At 30.8% G+C, this 18,933-nt stretch overlaps 1 protein-coding gene across 1 annotated transcript in view; it reads right to left on the reverse strand.

Annotated features, from left to right (window-relative positions):
* The window catches only part of LOC125066436, a 125,097-nt gene that overhangs the window by 85,710 nt on the left and 20,454 nt on the right, over positions 1 to 18,933 (reverse strand). Inside the window, exon 2 of the mRNA XM_047674506.1 lies at positions 12,415 to 12,565. Coding sequence (XP_047530462.1) covers positions 12,415 to 12,472 — 58 coding nt within the window. The 5' untranslated portion in view covers positions 12,473 to 12,565. The remainder of the gene's footprint in view (positions 1 to 12,414; positions 12,566 to 18,933) is intronic.

Consider the following 18,933-nt stretch of genomic DNA (forward strand, 5'->3'; position numbering starts at 1 on the left):
TAAAATACGTGATGTGGGTACTTTGTAAGTTTATTAAGAAAAATATTACTCAAAACTGTTTTAACTTAGAAGTAGGTAATCTTAAATTTAAAACATAACACATGTTCTCTCTATCTATTGGGTTTCTATTTAAAAGCTTTTGTAATGTGTCTGATTTTACGGATTAGGTATTTGATTATTGGTATATTAAATAATATATGTCCTGAAATTCTACTGATAAAATTCATAAAAAGTTTACTGACTTAAGAAAAGTGTACAAGAGAATGAAAAAGTCAGTGTCTTCAAATATTTGCCACCGTGTTTGGCAATGCATGGCAATTTTGATCCATGTATCCAAAACACAGACAGCTTATTACGGTACCACAAATTATCATAATATAGTTCATCCAAACTACAATTTAAGTACATATTAGAAAATGTGCTAAAAAAACTTTTGATATATTTAAAAAGCGGTAATAACCAGTACCGTAATTTGACACGAGATACCGTATTTTCAGTATTGAATAGACTAATTCTATTTATTTATTATATTACGTTATGTTATAGCCGTCAGTAATATCTCACAGCTGGGCACATGTCTCCTTAACAGCTTAAAATAATCTTTAGGTGTTACGACACATGTGCAGGTTTTTTTTTGATGAAGTTTTATTTTACCATTGTCCGAAATAAATATAAACACAACAGAATCAATGTTGTTGCAATCTACGTTTTCCATTATTACCTACCAAGACGTCCCCGTGGAGAGATCACGAACCAAAAGGTGTTGTTTGCAAATATTTAGTCGTTAATTCGAAGTACCCGAAGACGTGGTCACAGTAATATCCAGATATTATCTTTGATCGCACCAGTCGTGCATCAAGAAATGTTTGTTCAGGAAGTGATGGCTAATAAAATTACGTCCAATTTATTTCCTACTGCCCATTTCGAAAACCTGGCGTCGACTGAAACAGGAAAATCTTTCGAAACTTAGCTCTTTAGCACCGTCTGAAAGTATTTTAACTTTTATAGTGGAATTAATGGCTTTAAATTCTTTTTATTTTTTGAATTCTAAATTCGACGTATATAATATAAAATATAATCAATGTTATATAATGAAATATATAATAAGTACCAATCGATAGCATTTAATATGGATGAAAATTTTGAATATTTGTACTGCTATTATTTAACTAAGTCAAAATAATGTGTTTGTTTTTGTACTACCTATTTCGGTAGGTAGCAACTACGAATATTTTAATATTCACATTATTTGCCATAATATCATATACAAAAATGAGTTGCAAATAGTACATATATAAAAAAGCTTATATACCTAGTCATTACAACAGAAATTATAACTAAAGATCGTTGATTCAAATCCAATTTTGGAACAAGATTTTTTCAATATATTTGTTTATGCTTTTAAATATTTATGTATGGGAAGAAATTAGGACATTATCTCAATTTATTTATTATAGCCAGACGGGTCACGTTATGGTAAGTGATACAAATGATTGCTTTTTAGTGGTAAAATAGTGGAAAAGTAGGTGGTACTTAAATAGATTCCGTGACGTGCACGGGACGGTGAGGATACCGCTGGTTTTTTTATTGGTTATTCCGGTGTACTAGGCGTCCTGGGTACCGGAGAGTCCCTCATAATATCCCACTTCAAGTGGGGGCTTTTTTTCAGCGACAATAAGGTGGTACTTAAATAGCTCTTTAAATAAGCTCCTTACCGTACTCTTAATACTAGCAACAATTAAAATAGTTGCTATATTGCTACTTTTCTTAAGTATTATACATTAACATAGCTTTAACAGAGATTAATTAATTTATGTTCCTTGTGCATAGTGTTCACACTAAGAGCTAGACTAGACCGACGACTGGTCATCTGCAATTTTAGTGTGTTTTATTTCAACTTTTTGCAAGCTCGTCTGGGTAGTTCCTACCCACCCATAAGATATTCTACCGCCAAACAACAATACTTAGTATTGTTGTGTTCCGGTTTGAAGGGTGTGTGAACCAGTGTTACTAGGCACTTAGGACATAACATGTTAGTTCCTAAGGTTGGTGGCTTATGGGCATATATAGATTGGTAAATATTTATTACAGCGCCTATGTATATGGATAGTGGTGACCATTAACTATCTGGTGGTCTATTTTCTTGTCTGTGTATCGTTATAATTCTTGAATACGTTGTCTTACAATTATAATTGTACTGAATTTATGATAAAATTACTAGATAAATATGATTAATGGGGATTTACTCTGAGCTTAAAATCACCATGGTTAAGTTCTGTAACCGTAACCTGACATAATTTTTTCTATTGTATATGTCAAAAAAATTATATAAAAACTGTTGAATAAATAAATGTATATAGTAGATCATATGTATCTTTGAAAATGTATTTATGTTTGAAGTTTAAGTTTTCTACCACTATGGCTTTATTGTTCCTCAGAGATATAGCACACTTAGCCTGTGGACACGTAGTATCATTTTATAATCTGTAATATACATAATTATACCAATAATCAATCAAAACTTTATTTAATGTTAATAAAAATGAGCCGAGATGACACAGTGGTTAGAAACAATCATCCTAACCGATACTTAATTCGTGTTTATAATCTTGAGCTCGGCGGCGAAGCAAAATATCGGAGGAAACCTGCTTGTGTCTTATTTCGATAAAATTTGGCCACATGTGTATCAACCAACACGCATTGGAGCGTGGTGGAATAAGCTCCAAACTTTCCTCAAAGAAAGACGACAGCAGTGGGGCATTTACAGGCAATTTCTATACTTTACTTTAAGCTGTTTAAACATTTTTTTAAAGAAATTAATATTGTTAGGGATACAAAAGTCTCTTCTCAAATTACCCATCCTATATAACGACCAAATTTTAGACGTCCATGCCGATGTAATCGGTCATTTGTGTATCAGTATTTAATTTGCCCTCCATCAAGTTTCGTAAACTTTCTTCCCTCTTTGTCGGAAGGGTCGAGCGAACCCTTTCACTTTGGGAATGATAAATGACTCTTTATTATATTAGTACATCTCCTGTTGTTAAATAAGGTCTATATATTATCACATAACATTTTTATTAATACTATGTAACTATAATGTACTTTAAGTCTTTTCGTACTAGAAATAAAATTAGTTAAATTGAAAAAAGGGTCTTTGAAATATTTAGTTGGCTGTTCCGTACTGTACACACAAACAGAGAGATATGAGGGATGTATGTGTAGGTGTGATAAGCCAGTAAGAAAGCAATAATACTTTATATATTAAGTATATTCATATATATAAGCGCTGTTGAAACATAGCCGGGATAAAACGTAAAGATTTATACTATTTGTGGAGGAAGAGAAAGACATTTTTTATCGTTTTATTAAGCAGATTCTAGTCTCGAGCAGAGTTCTCGGTGTACATAAATCAAAACTGTCTGCGCTACTTCGTCTATGAGAAAAGTTTACATTTAATAACCGCCTAATCAATGAAAGTTTTAATTTAAAACAACAAACATTTCCTCAATTTATAATACTTCTACAGAGATAATAAATACACTCTTTTTAATAACCAATATTTTAGTAATTTCATAATCTGTGGAGAATTTGAATTTTTTGGGATGGTCACACCACTAAATACCGCTAATATAGAAATAAATATATGTGCCAAAGCATGTCCGATTCAAAAAAGTAAAAAAGTATTTTTATTTAGTAAATATATTAAGTGGGTAGACACCGAGGTACCTAATGAATCTCTACCGCAGGTAAATTATCCATGAAAAATTGTAATATAAATTGTCTGGAGAACCAAAAAAAAAGTGTGACACCCGGTTGAAACGAAGTTGCTTCCACACACAATGAAATAAATTGACGATATTTGAAAATAATTCAACGAAAATGTCTTTTTTAAAAAGGAGCAAAAGAGATAACGCTTTTCCCTATATACCGGTTTCTGCCAGTTTACTCTAGTGTAAACCGCGTAACAGAACTTTGTTCCATAAAAGTAATGTAAACGTAATTATTCTTAATACTTTTATTAACTATACTGACTCGACTCACGCTATTATATCGATACATTCCCTTCTATTTGTTGATTTCTATACAGGACATGTCATATATTTATTTTTAGAGGTATTACATTTAAAAAAAAGAGTACTCAGAAGTAATTTAGTAGCTATTTATATTATTTTGTAACAACACGATCATTTTTCAACATAAAGACAACAATGATCTCGTAGGAAAATGTATATTAACTGCTAAAAAGTAAATATTACATTGTGTATAATCGTTACTCGTTTGTATACTATTATTATTTAATTCTATTTTATTTAACCATAGAGTTGCTCAGTAGGGTAAGAAGTTAGTCTTAACTCGGAATAAAAAAAAATGTTTATTAGGTTTACTTACATAATTTGATAAGAATTTTAAATAATTTTTACTCGATACGCAGTTAAAAGTGTATATTCGGGAATCAATTTTCCCGCCATAACGAGTATCTGTCAATGTTCATGTCAACAGATTAAAAATATATATTAAAATGTTTAATAGACGAAGTGACAGATACTCTTCTGTAATTTACAGATAATAATAATTCATTTAATATTTAATATAAGGTAATACATTATAATTGAATCTTACAGTAGTTACTAAGTCACACGTAATGAGTAATTAGTTAAAGCTTAGTAAATATATATAGTACTAACTGAGTATTAACTAAGTATAACGACAACGAGCAACATGTTCAAAGAAATTCTATGTAAATAATGACGTAAGGAGGTAGTCGTAAAGCTGACAATAATTTCATGGCTGGAACTTATAATCTTGGTAGATTATACGAGTTTAAACCGGTACGAGCTATCTTGTTAGCTTAGATGCGTTGCAACTTGCAAGCCATTGGATTATCTTCTAGTGAATTTCTGACATATGGCTCTTGCTGGTTGTATTTTTATTTATTTTACAAGAGCTTTTGTTTCTTAACGGTTGTTTGGGCTTTGTGCAAGTTCCTCTGGGTATGTACCACCTAATCGTCATATATTCTACTGCCAAGCCATTATTCTGGTTTGAAGGGTGAGTGAGCCAGTGAGGTCAAAATAAATAAACGAATAGACATTTTGGTATAATTCAAACGTAGTATTTTTAGGGATTACTTTAAATTAATAGCTCTATTGATAATATCAATTTTAATCATTTACAGTTAGACATATATGCTACAATATATAAAGTCATTTAGTTGTCCGAGTGGGAGTTTGATTAATGAATGTAATAAAATAATATATCTTGACAAATTTACACCAATTTAACTTCTACTACATACACTAACACTAATTCTTTACTTTAGCGAATGACTTTAAAACATTTCGGAATATACATAAAATATACACAAAATCGAAATATTCTTTATTTAAGTAGGCTCATAAAAGCTCCCATGAATCGTCATGTAATAGTGTTAATTTTAGTTAGTTAATTAAATGTAAATATTTCACCGGTTCGGAAAATGGATTCTACCGAGGAGAACCGGCGAGAAACTCAGTAGTTACTCTTACAATTAAATATTTATATATTCTGTCTAGAAATCAATAAATACTAAGTCAATACTTTTTATCTTTAATAAAATTTCAATTGCAAAAAAAACGATTGCACGATATTTTATCTTTGCTAGGTCTAAAAAAAAAAATTAATATAAAGAAAAAACGTAATTTATGAATCGAAGAATAATGGTTTATGGTAATCCTTAAATATTTCCAACAGATGACAGTAATCGAAGTAGAGAGACATACGTGCTTTCTCCGACACGCAGAGGATCAAAGAGTAAATATAAATTATTCAGGAAACTGTTTACAGCCTTCATCATTGTAACTAAACAATCTTCGTATCTTATGTTTATAGAGTAACTACATGACACAAAATAATTTAATATTTGCATAAGTTCTGTATTCTTGACAGGATTTGATATGTTATAGATATAGAGGCGTTTCTTTTGTATTTTTTTTTATATCGGTAGGCGGACGAGCTAATGGGCACTTGATGGTAGGTGGTCACCACCGCCCATAGACAATGGCGTTGTAAGAAGTATTAACTATTCCTTCCTTCCTAACTAACCTTGGGAACCAAGATGTTACGTTCCTTATGCCTGTAGTTACACTGGCTCACTCACTCTTCAAACCGGAACACAAAAATGCTGTTTGGCGGTAGAATATCTGATAAGTGGGTGGTACCTACCCAGACGGGCTTGCACAAAGCCCTACCACCAAGAAACTGAACTCTGATTTCCAGATACATTTGAGGATCTCTGAGGTATAGTGATCGCTTTTAATTCATTGCGTTGCATGGTCTTTTCTCTAATATTTGACCTTATTGTTTGTATTCATATAATATCAGAAACTATTTTTGGTTAAGTTTTAATGTTTTCTATTCTATTGAATAATATTAACACCGGCAAGTCCTACATACCCCCCCCCCCCCACCTCAATAAAATAATGAAGTTAATGCGGTTGTTGTTGGTAAATAAATAAATTTAACGATTGGAAATTATTGTAAAAAGAAAAAAAAATAACCAGTTTCTATTTATATTTGTATGTATTTATGTTACGATATCACCCAAAAAGTTTCATATATGAAATAGCATAAGAATCTCATAAATATGTATTTATAAAATTGGGTTACAAAGACAATTTAAACTGTAAATTAAACCAGGCTCGTGTTATTTTTATATAACAGTTTACTTTGTACTACCCGATTCATACATACTTGGTGGTAGGACTTTGTGCAAGCCCGTCGAGGTAGATACCACCCACTCATCATACGAGTGTATTCTATTGCCAAACATCAGTGCTCAGTATTGTTGTGTTCCGGTTTGAAGGGTGAGTGAGCCAGTGTAAAAGGCACAAGGAACACAACATTTTAGTTTCGAAGGTTGGCGGCGCATTGCGATGTAAGAAACGGATAATATTTCTTACATTGTCTATGGGCAGTGGTGACCACTTACCATCAGGTGGTCCAATTGCTCGTTTGTTTACAACATCATATGAAAAAAATGTGTATACATATGTACATACATAAGATAGGATAGGTAATGAAGGCTTAGTGTTTAATATGTAAGTCAGTCGGAACATTTCCATTTGTATCTGCCATCGGGTTATTTTCAAAGCCACGAAACTATAGTTCGGTGACATTACATTTGTACGGAACTTCGAAGACATGATTAATTTTCTTACACGTCGTAGATTAATTGTAATTTCATTGGACGGATTTAGCGCTAGTATTATTCTGAGTATTATTATTCCAAGTTTTTGTTAATTTCACTAAATGTACAATACAATGGGAAATAATGCAGTTTTAGCAATCAAATTTAATATTAAAAAGTCTATTTATTTTACTTGAGAGGGTTTTGTGCAAGCCCGTCCGGGTATGTACCACTAGTATTGTTGTGTTCTGGTTTGAAGGTTGAATGAACCAGTGTAATTACAGGCACACCGGGCATAACACCTTAGCTTAGTTGGTGGCACATTAGCGATGTGCACATTTGCATGTCACCTATGTATATCATTAAAAAAAACAGTCAAAAGGTTAATGACCTTCGTTGAATGAATTATATTGAAATTTAAACTTTTCTAGAATCGACCAATCAAACAGCTTTGATTGTTTGTATGCCTAAATAGACTGTTTAAGCGCCTCCGCTTTGAAAGTCTACCGTCGCGTCGAAAAACATAGTGACCATTAGTTGTCCAGTAAGTACACGCACACTTGTAAAGTAGTATGACGTCTGTTGTGTGTGAGTTGTGTTGCTTCTATTGATGAATATGATTAGAATTATTTATAATGTCACTGAAATGGTGATATTACGAGTATATTATCAAGTTAAAATTGAAGACGGATGGCTTCGTTATATATATGTCACCGTAAGATTACAAACACCGTTAGATTACAATCTATCTCGTCAGATTGTAAACTGTCGAAATATGAGTGCAATTTAACGCATTATTTTTCGCTTCTTTTTAGATTACAATGTAGATTATAGATTTGACGAGATAGATTGTAATCTAACGATATTTGTAATCTTACGGTAACATATAGATTGAATCAATTAAGTCAAATTAGGAGAAACGATTACGAAAATGTCGGCGCTAATTTTAATTCGGTTAGACTAAGTCTCGCCTTTAAGGTACTGCTTAGATAATATGCAGATGCTAAGACGGTAAGCAGGATAAATGATATACAAGTAGGTATAGTATGTTCTTGAGAGATTCCGCACATATACACATTAATTAACGGATTCTACCGTTCCCTGTTAACAAACACTTCAATTAAGAAACTTATACGTAGAATAAATTTTGTAAAGTTATATTAACGGAGCGGTTTTATCAGCTTCAACATTTAACTTGATAACGAAACAAAACGAAAACGAATAAGAAAGATATTGATGTTTTGAATATTTATAAATAAATAATTTATTATTTAAATAATATTCATATTCCAATTATTTGAAAAAATATATTATATGAAGTCAAATTTACAAATGCAAACATACGAATAATGAACATGACGAATTTATGAGTCTATTAGAACTTTGAAAAATGTTTGCTCCGAATCCGAATGTAAAACTATAAAAAAAAAAAAAAATACTCCAACAAGTAATAGCAGCGGCTGCAACAGGCCCTCGAGCTGTAACAATTACTCGTCAGGGAATCCAAGCGGTATAAAAACATAGTCGACCTGCTTTTATCCTCATTTCCTTATAGTAAAAGGGTTTATTTAATTTCAAACTGACGACTGCGTCAAAGGAACGATATTACAGTTATGTAATTACTTGTTTTATTTAACAAGGCAATTAAACTAACCAGTCGTTTTGCGTCTACTTATTTTTATAACTTTATTTTGTACTATGTGTAGCCTGCGGCTTTGCTCTTAGCATAAAAAAGTAGCATTTATTTTTCCTTAGGGCTTCAAGCTTGCTTTATACAATTCCATCAATTTAAGTTCAGTTGGTTGGTCATAAAAGCGTAACAGACAGATAGACAGGCAGAGTAACTTTCGCATTTATAATATTAATATCGATAAATGAAATTATATAATTTATTTTGATTGACTAAGTATACAATTTGGTGGTAGGGCTTTGTGCAAACCCGTCTGGGTAGGTACCACTTACTCATCAGATATTCTACCGCCAACAAACAACAGTAGGTACTCAGTATTGTTGTGATCCCGTTTGAAGGGTGAGTGAGCCAGTGTAACTACAGGCACAAGGGACATAGCATCTTATTTCCCAAGATTTGTGGCGTATTGGCGATGTAAGGAATGGTTAGTTTACAGCGCCATATGTGTGTGTTGTGTGGCGGTGGTGACCATAAGTGGTCCATATGCATATAACATAAAAATAAAATAAAAACAGAAGCAATCACAACCTGCACTGGTAACACTAAAAAGTAATGCAATCTTGCTTTACTTAAATTTAAAAAGACGAAAATAAAGCATATATCTTTTATCGGTTAGGTCATGAATCATGTATCATTATTTATATTGTTGTTTAGCCGCGATAGCCTAACATACAGTCAGACAGAGCTAGTATATATATTTTAAAAATATCAATGTATTTTGTACAGCTACAAATAGATACCAGTGAGATAAGCTTGATGTGTCTAAAAATGTTACCGGTACGTTTAATTCTTATGACCCAATAAAATTAATGTATTCAATCGATTCTCGTTTTCGTATAGTAGACATTCTATTAAAAACATTTAATACTTGTGGTATTTTAGGTATTTTATATACCAACTACACATCTAAGTATTATTCCATTTTCACTTAATATTTGGTCGAAACGAGTATCTCTTGAGTTTCTTGTCAGTCCGTGCCGGTAGGTTCTACATTTCGAACTAGTTTTTCGTTCAATTTAATTCCGTTATATCAATAGAAATGTTTATAAGAGCTTACGGGAACAAACTTTTCGATCCAAATTATATTATTATATTAATGAAACGGTATTTTGTATAATTATTGAAACAAACATTCAAGATTAAGATTATTCGGTTGAAGGTTGAATATTGAACGAAATATATAACTTTTATTGGTTAGAATTTCTTTGAATTACGTAATGTAATGATTTAAAAATAATTTTGTGAGAAATGTTTTGAGAATGGATGTGGATGGATAAAGAGGTAGGGGACGACCAAAGAAACGATGGATGGATTGTGTGAAAGACGATATGGTTAGAAAGAATGTTACTTGTGAGATGACGTCCGACAGAGAAGTATGGAAGAAGAAGACATGCTGCGCCAACCCCAAGTAAATTGCGATAAGGGCAGGAGGATGATGAATGATTTAAAAGTAATTACGAGAGTCTAATTGAATAAATAATGTTTAGTTTTTTTTTCTTTTGTAATATTAATATCAATTCCCATAAATGCTTGTATTGATGTTGTAACTGTATTTTTATTGTACAGAGACATGAAAGGAATAAATTTAACTAAATAAAACAAGATAGAAATCACAAAGATACGCCTTATCACAATAAGATAATTCTTCAAAAAACCTTTGAGGTACTGAGAGTACAATAAATTAAAGCGGTAGAAAGAAAATGTAACCTAAAGTAAACGAAACAAGTAATAAAAAAATAATGATAAAAAATCTAGAACGTCATTAACTAATAATAATACTTCTTGTATTACGATAGAAGTAGATCTTATATATGAATAAATTGTATTAATTTAGGTGAGCCAAGGTAAAATGACAAAAACAGACTTTCATGACTCCTATTTCCTACCGCTGTCCTACCTATCATCCAATATAAGTTTAGATGATTTTACATTTTTAATTTGATGCCAAAAGAATACTTTTAGTACCAATTAAATTGGATTCGAAAACTTTCTTGCTTCGCGATTACTGTAAGAGAACTTTGTCAATTATTTATATCTATGATGTTGATAGCAATTTATTTATCTTTGAATATTTTTGAGTCACAACTTTTTATTTAATTTCCGGTATTGGGTCGTGACAAGTCTTTTTTGCAATTATTATAATCTGTTAATTAAAAAAAAAAAAGGAAATTGAGATGTCACATTGCAATTTTATGGATTTCATTCTCGTTGTACAAGTACGCCAGTCTAAGCAGTTGTTCGTTAATCTTACTATATTGTAATATTTTTTTTTATTTTTATTTATTTACACTAGCTGATCTTGCGGCTTTACACGCACGAAATCTATAAAACTTACATTCGGGATGAATAAAAAAGTAGCCTATGACATTTTTCGAGATACAAATTATCTCTATACCAAATTTAATCTAAATCGATTAAAGCGCGAAGAGGTAACAGCCAGAATTACTTTCTCATTTCTAATATTAGTATAGATTTTTATATTTAATTGTCGGTAGGTATACAATAAATTAAATTTTCATTAAATTCGTATAAAATTTTAAAAGAAAAAGTATTATTTTGATGTCTTTATAACTAAGTTGGTGTCGAGGTAAAATTATCAATTTGGTCAGGTTAATATTTAAAGATATTCAGTAGCTCTGCTGAGATATTTTGTATTATATGATTGACAGCGCTGTCATGTATCATTTCTTTTATATCTTTATTAGATAATATGTTAACAGATACTTCAAACGATGTTCAACCTCTAAAACCGATAAAATATGCATACAATAGTTAAGGTGCATACAGGCGAACCTTTGAACTTAACTTTACATTTCTGTGAGTATATAAAAGTATATTCATAATTTATACATGATCTTGTTAGTATTTTACTAACAACATTGTCGCTGTAACTGAAGTATGGTATTTTAATTTTATGCTCTATATAATATATTTTTAATTGAACTATGTAAATATCAGCCGAGATGGCCCAGTGGTTAGAACGCGTGCATCTTAACCGATGATTTCGGGTTCCAACCCAGGCAGGCACCACTGAAATTTCATGTGCTTAATTTGTGTTTATAATTCATCTCGTGCTCGGCGGTGAAGGAAAACATCGTGAGGAAACCTGCATGTGTCTAATTTCAACGAAATTCAGCCACATGTGTATTCCGCCAACCCGCATTGGAGCAGCGTGGTGGAATATGCTCCAAACCTTCTCCTCGAAGGGAGAGGAGGCCTTTATCCCAGCAGTGGGACATTTACGGGCTGCTTATGTATGTATGTTATGTATGTAAATATACTAGATCAACCAATTAAAGTAGCGTGGGGGAAATAAGCTCCAATGGAGGTTCTTCTCAAAAGGGTGATGTTTGCCCAGCAGTGGGACATCTACAGGCGGCTACTTTATTTTTTACATTCTCAAATGCAGATCTCACAGTTCAAGATTACTATTTTTATTAAAATCTGCCACAGTAAATAATTATTGCAAATAAAAAAAGACAAATTCGTCATCATAAAACATTATAAAAAATAAAATATTATAAACTATGAAATAAGATTAAATGAAATAACTTACCTGAGACGAGTCCGCAGGAAAGAAACAGAAGGAGCCACTTGAAAGCACGTAACCTCATTTCGAACGGATTTCACAAACGGCTCACAGGAAGCGACAGTCAAATATGATCACTATTATGCTAAAATAGCACATACTTCTACTCAACGACGACCTGAAAAGATGAAAAGATTTTATTAGAACAATTTGTTAAGTTGCCAATTCTATCCTGACGTAGGTTTTAGTTTTAGTTATTACATCAATTTGTGAACTTGCCAAGTCTAACCTTATGTAGGCTTATAGCTTTACTTATTGCAAAAGATTAATTTACGTTAGTTAATTTTAAGAATGATACATTTAGTAAACAGTTTAGAATTATTAGAGGGTTTAAGGAGATAGAGATTTTTTTTAAATAGCTAACACGGACGATTGTACCGTTGATCGTAAGTTGCCAATACAATATAATTAAATTAAAAAGAATTATATTTAAAGTTACTTGGATATATAGAAATTATTTAGTATAATACGGACGAACTTCAGCTATTCGAGCAGCGTAGTTGTTACGCTTGTAGTACCAAGAAGTCAAGACTGAGGATACTAGACAAACACAAAGCTAAACTCATGCCATTAGCGGCTATTTACGTTACATTACATAATTATAAAACTACGTACCATACTGAGTACTAACTATTTACATATAAGTTTAAAAGTTAATTTCTATAGCTAGAATTTTAATATGAATGTACTCGCACATTGAACCTTATACAACGTCTTAACGTTTTAATGTACTTTTATCTGAAAATTCTTAATGTAAGTATAAAAAAAACATCGATAAGCCATTATTTTAATTCAAACGAGAGGAAGGTATGAGGCCAATTATGAAATCGATAGGATTTCCCGAAAAAATAAGTAAATTTCCATTGAAAGGGCAGAGTCCATATCTTCTCCATATCTTTTTCCTCATATAGTTATTTAATCATAAGTTAATCAAGTAGTGTAGTATTTAAAGATTACTTTACTTAAAATAAGCATTCAAGATAAAATTGTGAAATTAATCAAAATGCCTAAAAATCAGAATATTGGCGAGTAACTTTCGGCTATTCATCTCGTATGCTCTTTTTAAATAAAAGTATATCACGGAAGCCAACAAATAAACAAGCGAATGATATTATATTTTCTTTATTAATTTGTTAAAAACTAAATTTGACATTTGTTAACTTTTTTTTACTTTTGACATTGACAAATGCTGCGTGAGGGGCAACAGGCAGCGTTTGGGCTGTATGAGAAGACTGGTTGTAAAATAAATGTGGGAAGGGGTAGAATTATATTAAATTGCAAATAAGTAATGTAATGCATATAAAATGCAATATTTATTAAACTATATAGACAATTATTAGTTTGAAATTTACAGTCTGCAACTTGTACTCAATAAATTTATCATCTACTAAAGTATCTTCATTTATAATACGACGTAATTATACGATTAAGGTATAGTTCACTTGTGATAACACCACAGTAATCAATCTTGTATTTGTATCGATCGACTGAAATGACCCTATTTCAGTCGATCGATACAAATACAATTACACAAACAGTAATTAGTATCACTTTTGGCAGTTCAGAAATTATAAGAATATCCGCTTCAGAATGTGAATAAGATTTTCTTAAGAACCTTTTTATTTTTCTTGATTTTCTTCTTTTTTTTAAGTCTGTTTATTTGATTAACAATATATGGTACTATGACAGGATGAAAGTTATACTAAAATTTATATAATCCGCCAATAATACATAAGAACTTAGAGTCTAGAATAGAGTCAGCTCCAAACTTCCTTGAAAGTATTGGGGTTTTAACTAGTTGTTAATTTATTTCATTTATAATTAAATTAATTTTACTAACTAAATTTGTAAAACGACTTTAACAATTATGCCTTGATGAAGAACGTAAACTGCATGAACTAAAAAGTTAAAAATACTATTTTAATATTATATTTCCAATATCGAATCTGGTATTTTTAGGGAGGCTTGATTTAGTTAACACCGACGCTTAGGAAAACGTAGTTTTCTCTTAGTGATTGAATTTGTCGTCCATTTGATATTTCCATTTTTAAAATTACATATTTACAATTACATATCCACTACTTATCAGGCACATTTTACGGAACCAATTTCACTAATAATTTTCATATTATACTGAAGGAAGACCTTTATAATTAGATACTAGGTATGTAATATTATTTTTTAGTTTCCATTTCTGTTTTTTTTTTCATTGGATTCGAAAACGGCCCCTATTGCAAATACGGGTTAAAATAGCATCAATAAATTATTCAATCCGCGCAGACTACTCGCAAAAAGGAACGATACCCTTAGTTGTAAACCTTAGGGTTTAAATTATTTTTTATATAACGTGGCCCCATTTAAGCCGATTATATAAAAAGTCATAGTATTAAAATTGGTTCACAAAAATACAGAGAAGAATGAGAGCAGAATTGATAAACACATCCATGCTGAAGTCGGCTTTATAAAAATATTTTCATCGTTTTATTTACTTGACCCACTTGAACACGCTATAATATATTTAAAATTAAATTAAATTGACGAGTAGGTACTATTTAATTCATAGCTAAGTTTTTGGTATATTTAAATACACAATCGATTTAAACAAAACGGTATGGTAAGTAAATAGTCCACCTGATGTTATGTGGTCGCCAAAGCACATAAACATTGGCGTCGTAGGAAATTTTAACAATTTCTGACATCGCCAACGTACTACCAACTTTGTGAACCAAAATTTTTACTTGCCCTTCAAAATGAACCACAATAATACTAAGTATTGCTACTTGGCTGTAAAATGTCTGTTGAGTGGGGTTGCGTTGCATTTATATTAGTTTAATTGTGTTCAAAAAATTTATATTCCAAATAAACTAGGTACTCGATACCGATAGTATATTAGAACTGATTTTGATAAAATTTTATATGAGGCAAGCTAGAAACCCAAAGAAGGCTTTGTACCTAACACCGGGCGACCAGCCTCTAAAAGAACCCAAGAACTAGAACAAGTTATAAATATTGAAAAATAACTCAAAGGTGAAATGTAACTTAAGCTATAATTATATTATATTTACTCAATAAATTATCATTATAACACAGCCTCAGTTTACATCTACACACACGCTCGCCCCCTCGCAACATACATGGATCTTATAAATATGCAAGAAGGTAGTAATTATAAGCGTTTTTAAAAAACAAACGCTTTCCATTTCTCATTTAGATTTGTATATGTGTCTCGTTGGTATTAACAGGAATTATAATATATATATATTAACAGGAAAATTAAAAAAAAAACTCAAGAAAAACCTCTTTATTTTTCTTCGTGAAGACTGTTTGTAAAATACAAAAGGAGATAAAAGAGAAAATCAGGTAAGGAGATATTCAAATTGGAGTTGTATGAACAAACTTCGAGGTGGATTTGGTGATCTTGGATTCAGGAATTATGTAAATCGTCGGGGCGCCACTAGCTCGTTCAACGCATTAGCTGTTGTATATGAAGAAGAATTGATTTCAGTTTTAAAATATTTTTCATAAAAGGAACACGAAATCAACCTAATTTATTCTTTTCCATAACCGACTACCTGGAAAAGGTCACTGTGGCTGATAAGACAACCTCTATACTGTATTTTAGAAAGTGTGGGTACCCGGTCTTTTTATGATCTCACTAAATGGATTATATGTTTTAGTATCACAAAAGGACATGAATACAATGAAACTTACACACTCATACAACCAGAAACATACGCATAAACACACATTTACAATATTACGTTAAGAAGTAATGTTAAACTTAAATACACGCATTTCATTCAACGATAAAATTATAAATTGATAGTTTTGCATATTTATCGCGTGTAATACGAGTTTTCACATAGTTCATAATAGTTTTAATTGTATCCATTGGCATTAAAGCTATTGACGTGTGTGTTATTCATAAAAAAAAAAAAAAACATTTAAAAAAAGAATGCTGTGTTCGAGACAATTAAATTAAATTTTAGAAAATATTTTTACATTTCACGTTCATGATTATGAGTTTTTTCTTATATTTTATAATATAGGTACCACCTAGATAGACTACCTGATTGTACGTGGTCACCACTTCACATAGACATCGGCATTGTAACATGTGAGCTAAGATGGTACGTATAAGTCCATTGTGCCTGTTGTTACTGAGTCACCCACCCTTTCAACCAGACCATTGCTGTTTGGTAATAAAATATCTAATGAGTGTGTACCTACCACCACCTACTATTCTATTTTTGTAATAAATTCTAGTAGTGGATTTAACAGATAACAATTTTAGAACTATATTTAAGTACTTAAAACATGATATAGTTGTAAATATGTTGTTTGAATAAGTTTTACGTCCTTATTATATTTGTATAGCTATTTTTTAGAAAATAAAGTAGATTAAATGTGTTGTTGTTTTGATACGTACTGAATATCAAAATGTATGTATATATAATTACTTATCCCGAGACTTGTTGCCATGGAATCAGTGTTGCCCAGTACAATAAATGTAATTACAAAACAGAATCCTTTGTGAGTGATATCAACTCACTCGAATAAAGACCCTTTTATACTAGGGCTTTGAGGGCGAGTTCGACACAACCTCGACTAAAAATTTACATACAACATTGACGTTATCTTTCAGTCTAATAATGTTACCAAAACAAAATAATTACGACTGACACTAATTAATAATAAAATTACATTGTCAATTTCTGTAGGATATAACATTAAATGTATAATGCGGTAAAAATTGGAAGAAAAACGTTTCCAATGTTTATCATCTTATAAATGACTTTTTAACTTGTCAGCATTCTTAATTTGTTTTGGTATACAGATTAGTTCATAACGATCAAATCGATGCAATACTTTTTAGTCATTGTGTATCGCTTGCGCGCCATGTGTCGTTCAAGTAATTTATAGCTTTGCTTAATTACACTCTCACAAAACGCTAGTGTGAAAAGACCGTAAAATTTAATTTCGCGGTCGCACGCCTGACTTTGACAAAATAGTTATTATAAGCTAGTATACAAACTTGTATAACCTCTTTAGATACTTTGTTGCTGTTTCATATAAAGCAATTTAATATTTGTTAATCTTCATTTTATTTCTAACATTCATATCTCTTATCCTGTGTATTATGTAAATGAAAGTAGACTGTATTAAATATCTATTGTGTTTTTTATAATAACATTATTTTTATTCAGTATTTAATTTAAATCATTATATAGATAAATTTAATAAAAAAAAATAATACTACAATTCATTACATAATATGAAAATGCCGCAAAAAATCATCTACGTCGCCATTTTTGTTTTTTTGTATGGTGATTGTTGCCAGCGTCCTGCGTTCGAAATATAAACAAACTTTAAAATATTTTATATGCCATTTTTTAACGTATATTTTTAATACGCTTTGGTATAAATATTAAATAGGCACTATTTAGTATTAAACTCTTATATAAAGCTAAAATTAGTAAATAAATTAAACTTCCGATTTCGACAAAGTTTAGAATATCGTATAATTTCAGCTTCATCTTAATATTGAAGGCATAACGTTAATATATTTGATTGTTATATATTATAAGCCTATATCACACCCAGTACTATCATAAATTCTTGTCAAAAACACATTTAGAGGATTTGTCATCAAATATTGGTCGTTAATAACTTTACATGACATTCTATATAATATCTACGATTTAAGTTAAAATTATTCATTATAATTCAACATGTATTTCATTAACTTCAGATTCATTTTATTTTATTATTTTCTCATTATTTTGAAGTACATGACATTTAACCTTTTTTTTGCTATTGATATTATTTCATGATTTATTATCATTTTATTTAATGACATGATTTTATTTATATATTACGTACAGATTTACACATACATTTTATCAAAATTTATTTGCATACCTGAAAAGTTAAAAAGTTCGAAGCAAAGCAATAATTACCCTTTATTACATGTAGGAATATGTTATATATTTGTAATTATTATTTAATATAGGCATTAGGGTTAACAGCGTCTTAATTAAAGGACAATAATGTCCCGTGATCCTGGGAGCGATTACCGGGTCCGTCCAGTCAAAGCTATTGGGCTTACTGTGAATATTATTTTAGCAACAGCACGGAGCTAGTAATATTAATCCCATCAAAAACATAAATGTAAAAATGAGAGCCAAGTTAAATATTATGATAATATACCTTGGTTGTTGACTTCAACGACAAAAGAAGTGAGATCTAAATTTGTGCCAAGTTAAATAGTCCTTTCTGAAATTTATTTATAACTACATCAAATATCATTTCTTCTTATAACTTGGGATAATATATTGTTGCCTAAGGTCTGACATGGCTAGTTCTTATATGTTTATAAACACAACTTGTAGTTTGTATTTAGAATAACAAATTATAACTCAGAACATCTAAGAAGAATGGAGGACAGCTCAGTATTGCTTAGTTAGGATTAACGTACATTAAGAG

This window comes from Vanessa atalanta, chromosome 9, assembly GCF_905147765.1.
Source record: "Vanessa atalanta chromosome 9, ilVanAtal1.2, whole genome shotgun sequence".
NCBI classification, from domain to species: Eukaryota; Metazoa; Arthropoda; class Insecta; order Lepidoptera; family Nymphalidae; genus Vanessa; species Vanessa atalanta.